Source organism: Gekko japonicus, unplaced genomic scaffold (genome assembly GCF_001447785.1).
Source record: "Gekko japonicus isolate JY-2015 unplaced genomic scaffold, Gekko_japonicus_V1.1 scaffold898, whole genome shotgun sequence".
NCBI lineage: Eukaryota > Metazoa > Chordata > Lepidosauria > Squamata > Gekkonidae > Gekko > Gekko japonicus.
Genome location: NW_015160238.1, coordinates 315,411 through 321,137, shown reverse-complemented (window position 1 = coordinate 321,137; position 5,727 = coordinate 315,411). Strand labels below are relative to the sequence as shown.

The 5,727-nt window shown below is 46.3% G+C and overlaps 1 protein-coding gene across 1 annotated transcript in view; it reads left to right on the top strand.

Annotated features, from left to right (window-relative positions):
* LOC107112006 (eyes absent homolog 2-like) overlaps positions 1–5,459 on the top strand; it is a 124,389-nt gene extending 118,930 nt beyond the window's left edge. Inside the window, exons 14-15 of the mRNA XM_015413066.1 lie at positions 1–94; positions 4,700–5,459. Coding sequence (XP_015268552.1) covers positions 1–94; positions 4,700–4,780 — 175 coding nt within the window. The 3' untranslated portion in view covers positions 4,781–5,459. The remainder of the gene's footprint in view (positions 95–4,699) is intronic.
* The last annotated feature ends 268 nt before the right edge of the window (positions 5,460–5,727 follow it).

Sequence of the window (5,727 nt, the reverse complement as noted above, 5' to 3'; positions counted from 1 at the left end):
GAGCTGTTTTGAAAGGATAATGCAGAGGTTTGGACGGAAAGCCGTGTACATTGTAATAGGAGATGGCGCTGAAGAGGAACAGGGGGCAAAAAAGGTAAAATGCCAGTCGTTTTATCGTCCTCCCCATCCCTCTTGACCTGCAGCACAAAACAGAAATTCCTTCCTACTTCTGCCTTTTTGTACGATTAGGCCATTTTTCCTGTTTGGAAATCCATAAAGCATTGTGAGCGATTTCCTCCTGTAAATCCTCCCTCCATCCCCTGGCACCTTTTCCAGCAGTTCCTTGTTCGCTGCGAAAACTGTTCTTGATTAACAACACTGTGGCTAGATACATAAATAAGGAGTGAGATCGGATCAGTAAGTGTGACCCGAGATCTGCCGTTTCTCATTTCTACTGTGTGGTTTTTGCTTCCCAAAGGCCAGTGGGAAAGGAGTGACTGAACACAGTTCCGGGAGGTGGCTGCTTTGCACAGTTGGCTAGTAACAAGTGACTGCTCTCTGCTCTCTTCCTCTCCCCCCCACCACCACCGCCACCTCTTTTTATAATGAATGATTTGTTGCAGCTGAAAGAAAACAGGAACAGGGACTTCTGGCACTCGGAACAATAAAACCGTAAAGATCTTAAAGCACCGAGGGCCAGTTCTCACATCTGTGAATGTGAACTGAAAGGTGGATTGCAGGAGTGCTGTCTGAGCTAGGCCAAAAGGGTTGCGATTCGCAGTTCTGGTTTTTTCAGAACAGAGTCTGGTGTGCAGACATTTTACAGTCCCACCCGTGGACGTGTCTCAGCTGATCTGCCGATGATGTGGTGGTGTTGGGAGTCTCTTAAAACAGCTGCTTTCCCATGCAACCAAGGTCGTGCGAGAAGGCCTACACCATGCAAGTAGATCCTACACTTGCAGCTCTTGCCCGTGCCAGCTTTGTCCCTCCTGGAAACTGCAGTGATGCTGGCACAGGGAGGACCTGCTGCATGGGTTTACCTGGGCCTTCCACGTGTTACCTGTGTAGTACAGGAAGGAGCCATTGTGCAGCAGCCCCCACACCAAAAACATGCAATGGGAAGGGGCAGAATTTGAAGTAACACGTCAGGAAGACTAAATGACACTCCTCTACACAAACACACACACAGAGAGGCATATCATGTGCTAATGTAATACATATAGGCAAGCTTTTTTTTTTTACATGGGGAAACATTCAGACGGTGTGTGATGAAGGGAGCTTTGACTCTCAAAAGCTTATAGCCTGAAACTCTTGTTGGTCTCTAAGGTGCTGTTGGACTCAGAACAGTTAGATCTTAGGGTTGCCAGCAGGGTTCCCTGTAAGCTGAGTTAGTGTGAGCTAGCTCACAGTTTTTTAGCCTCCGGCTCACACATTTTTGTCTTTGCTCAGGAAGGATGGCGCCAGAGCAAACTGATTTATGCAGTAGCCAAATCGCTCGCTCAAAACTTTAATGCCAGTAGCTCACAAAGTAGAATTTTTGCTCACAAGACTCCTCAGCTTAGAGGGAACATTGGTTGCCAGGTCCCTTCAAGATGCCGGGGGGGGGGAACGTTCTGGCAGCCAGGAGCATCGCCCCCGACATGCTGACATCACTGGAAATGATGTCGCACGCTGTGCCTACGTCACCTGGAAGTGACATAGGCACATCAGGGGTGCTGCTCTGGTTTTTGGGCAAAACTCTACAGTAAAATCACGCTCAAACCATAGAGTTTTGCCCCAGAACCAGAGAGTCCCCCCCCCCCAAGGTCACCGATGTGCCTATGTCATTTCCAGGTGATGTAGGCACATTGCTCCATGTTGCTGTTGGGGAGGATTTTTCCCCACTGGCCAGCTGGCTAGCGGTGGGCAAGAGCCCACACCACAAAACCAGGGGATCCCCCACCCCCAACTGGGGACTGGCAGCCCTAGCTCTACTGCAGACCAACGTGAAACACTCAACACCATGGTACACCTGCAACTGAAATGGTCACGTCCAGATTTATAGAACCTCAAGGTGGGATTAAGCAGAATGGGAGGGAGAAGTGGGCTTCCCAATCCCGAGTTTCTCTCATAACACCAGGTAGTTTCAGGTGGGTAGCTGTGCTGGTTTGCAGTAGAAAGTCTAGATTTGAGTCCAGAAGCACCTTAAAGACCAATAAAATGTCCAGGCTATATATAAGCTTTGGAGAGCAAAGCTCCGATGACGAAGGGAGCTTTAATTCTCTGAAGTTTATACCCTAAAATCTTGTTGGTCTTCTCAGTGCTACTGGATTCGAATCTAGCTCTCATAGCACTAATATCAGGGTTGGGTGTGCCACGCACAAAAAGGACGACAATTGGCAGGCAGAAGTAGGTGCTGAATCTGCCTTCTTGCCTGCTCGTTTTCTCTGGTGACTGCGCTCCTGGTTTTAATTTTAATTTTTTCCCCCCTCTAGCAAAAGCAGCAAGCTTAATTTATTTGGAAAATTTCTGTTCCGCCTCCCAAGTGAACTTTCTTTAGGCGGCTTATGAAGTAAAAGCATAAAACAATATAACAATGATTAAAAATTAACGGCCGTGTTTTTTTAAAAAAGCATTTAAAATGAGGGCAGAGTAGCCTACAGAATCTATAGAGAAAGCTCCACCGCTTGGCATTTTTTCCCCAGCAACTCAGTCAGCCCCTGTCAGTGTCACTCTCTGTCTCTCTCTCAGGCACACACACACCCTGCATTATCTTATAAAACAGATATTGACAAGTACACATTTTCCAAGATAATACCCATCGTCTATTACCTCATTCCCCATAATAGGTGGCAGTGGCTCTCAGGAACTGACAGCGGGGTGCACCTTTGGTCAAAAAGCATAGACACACACATCCCTGAAGGAGTTATACCAACTCTCTCCCTTGAGCCACTGCAGATCTATATAAGCCAAGCCCTTTCCTGAGAAAATTAAATGTTCTTCCTGGAGTTAAAGAGGAACATCAAATGCACAGAAAGAAAGTGAAGTGAAGATCGTATGGGGGCTTTAGACTAGGCCCCTGTGAACTTCAAAGGTAATGAGGGTCAGCGCCTGTGAGTGGATCAAAGGCCGCCAGGCTCCCTGACCGTAGGGTGAGCGCAATCCCTTTTGCAAACGGTGCCCCAAGAGGCCCCCTTTGCTGGTGTCTCCCGCTATACGCCTCTTTCCCATTAATAGGCACACATTCTTTGCTGGAGCTGTCAGGCCCTGTGATGGATGGTGATCATTAGCACGGGTGACTACACACCTGAGCTTTATAAACCCACGGGGAGGCCGGGGCGCCTTTCACTGCCTCGCCAGCAGCACTGATGATATCTCAGCCAGAGTGGGTCATTTCTCTTCACCTGTCGGAGGAGTGATAAATGGATGGGAGCTGAGCAGCAGGCGTGGCTGAGTTGCCAACATCTCCACTCTTCAGAGAAAGAAAAACAAAATCATTAATGGAATCAGGGCGGTGTGGGAAAAGCAGATGAGGAATGGGTGGGGATGGGCTTTCATTTCTTTCCCCTCTAAGAAGGAGCAGTTCGCTGTGGATTGTTATTAAATTATCACACACGTTAATACATTTTGCCCTTTCTCCACGGTGGTACCTATAGGAGTCTATCCATTTAGCCTCACCAGCATCCTAGTGGGGGAGGTTAGGACAAGAGACAGTGACTTGCCAAAAGAGCATCATGAATTTTTGGCCCATATTTCTGCAGGCAAATTTGAACACTCCATCCACAGTACCACCGCTGCATGCGTTTACAACACAACTGAAACCATTTAAGCCTTGCATTCTGCGGCACTAGGATCAGGGAGACCTGGATTCATATCCACACTCAACCATTAAGCTCACTGAGTCAGTCTTTCTCAGCCGAAGTTATCTCACAAGGTATGGGGGGGGGGATAATAAGTGAAAACACCGAGGGAGCCAGGAAAGCAGTCAGTAAAGCAGCCTGTAATTCAGTCTCCCTTGACCCAAAGGGAATGAAATTTAGAATGTACATGCACAATTCCCTTGGAATTTTAAAGATATGTGCCCATTTTCAAGTTTGGGATTGGAGGGGAGGAAAGATGCAAAACAGATTGTGATTGTGTCCGAAACTGAGGACCTCCTCGTGGAAGCCCACAATGTAAAAGGGGTTTGTTGAACCATCCACTTGGAGGCTGAAACTTTTTATCAAATTGTGAGAAATGGCTTGTTACTCATAGGTGATTAGTATAGGCTTAGGCTGCCCGTGCTAGATGGGATACAACACCACCATATGCCTTTTGGGCCAGCAGGAAGCAGTTCTTGCTCACAGGAGGCATTTCGTCCCTTTGCACCTCGTCCAGTGCTGCTCCAAATCCCGGCAGCCCTCCAAGAGAAGGGGCCACCACTTAAAAACCCATGTGTGACAAGAGCACCTGCCTGCATCACTTTGAATCCTAGCTGGTGGTGGTGGAAATTGCCGTCAAGCCTCAGCCCACTTATGGGGTTTTCAAGGCAAGAGATGAACAGAGTGGTTTGCCAATCACTGCCTCTGCGTCGCAACCCCAGACTTCCTTGGTGGTCTCCAGTCCGAGTACTAACCTGGGCCATCCAGGTCAGGGCAATTCCAACTGGTCGTTTGCCTTTTTTCCTGTAAAAAATTGCTTTTTAATTACCATGCATTTTCTAGATGTTTTTAAAAAGACTCTAGCTGTTTGGGAAATGATTTTGGGAATTTCTTCTGAAAAAAAATATTTCTAATTCTAGCACAACATGCCTTTCTGGAGGATCTCCTGTCATGCTGATCTAGAGGCCTTGCGGCACGCATTGGAATTGGAGTACTTGTAGCACCTCCGGACGTCTCGATGGTGGTCTCAGCATCCTTCTTGAAGACACATTCTATTTTATTGGTGTTTTAGGCATCAGCCTTGGTTGAGGTGGAGCTCTTTTGTACAAAAACCTTTAGAAGAATCTGCACCAGGTATGCCACATACCAAGTTCCTTTTACCTTTGGATGGAAAAGAAGAACTTTCAACAGCCTGATAACTGGATGCTTAGAGCTAAAATGGGACTTTTGCCATGTAAATGACTTCCAGGCATGCAGAAGACCAGTCCTGGTTTGATTTGTTAGGGTTTTTTGTTTGGTTTTTCCTTGCTTTAATAAATGGGAATGGGGTGGGGAAGATGTTACGTGGAATTTTTAGGCATATCTGCCAGACTGTTTATCGATTCAGATAAATTTCTGAGGAAGAGGCGGGGGAAAGATTGAAATAGATGATTGTTTTTTGTATTTTTTTAATTTATGAACTAATCCTGTTACTCTGATATTAAGCTCAGTACCTGTGTTTGTATCTGCTGGGTAGGATAGACTCAGCTCTTTCTAATTTAATAGCTCTTTTCTCCATGGTAAACTCTGGGGGAACAATCATTATCATGTCCATTTGAAACAAACACATTTGGGAACCCTTGATGCAAGAACTATAGCTGGTTTTAAAAAACTCCGGCACATGTGATGCACACATGTCTACGTGGGCTGCCATCTTGTTTTCGCATGGTTGAGAAGAAAAAATACCTTGTGATGAGTGAATGGCAATAAAACTATGTTTACAGTTTTAAGGCTAAAACCCTTACTTTTGCCATGTAATAAGCTTTTGCATCTTTTCAGTCTGGAGTCAGACCAGATGTTCTTGCAAACGCACCTGTGGATGGTTGCAAACCCAACTCCTAAAACCAGAGAACCCTTGCGCCTTCGAGATTTCCTCGAATTCTCCTTAAGAATTACATCAGGTTGTTTC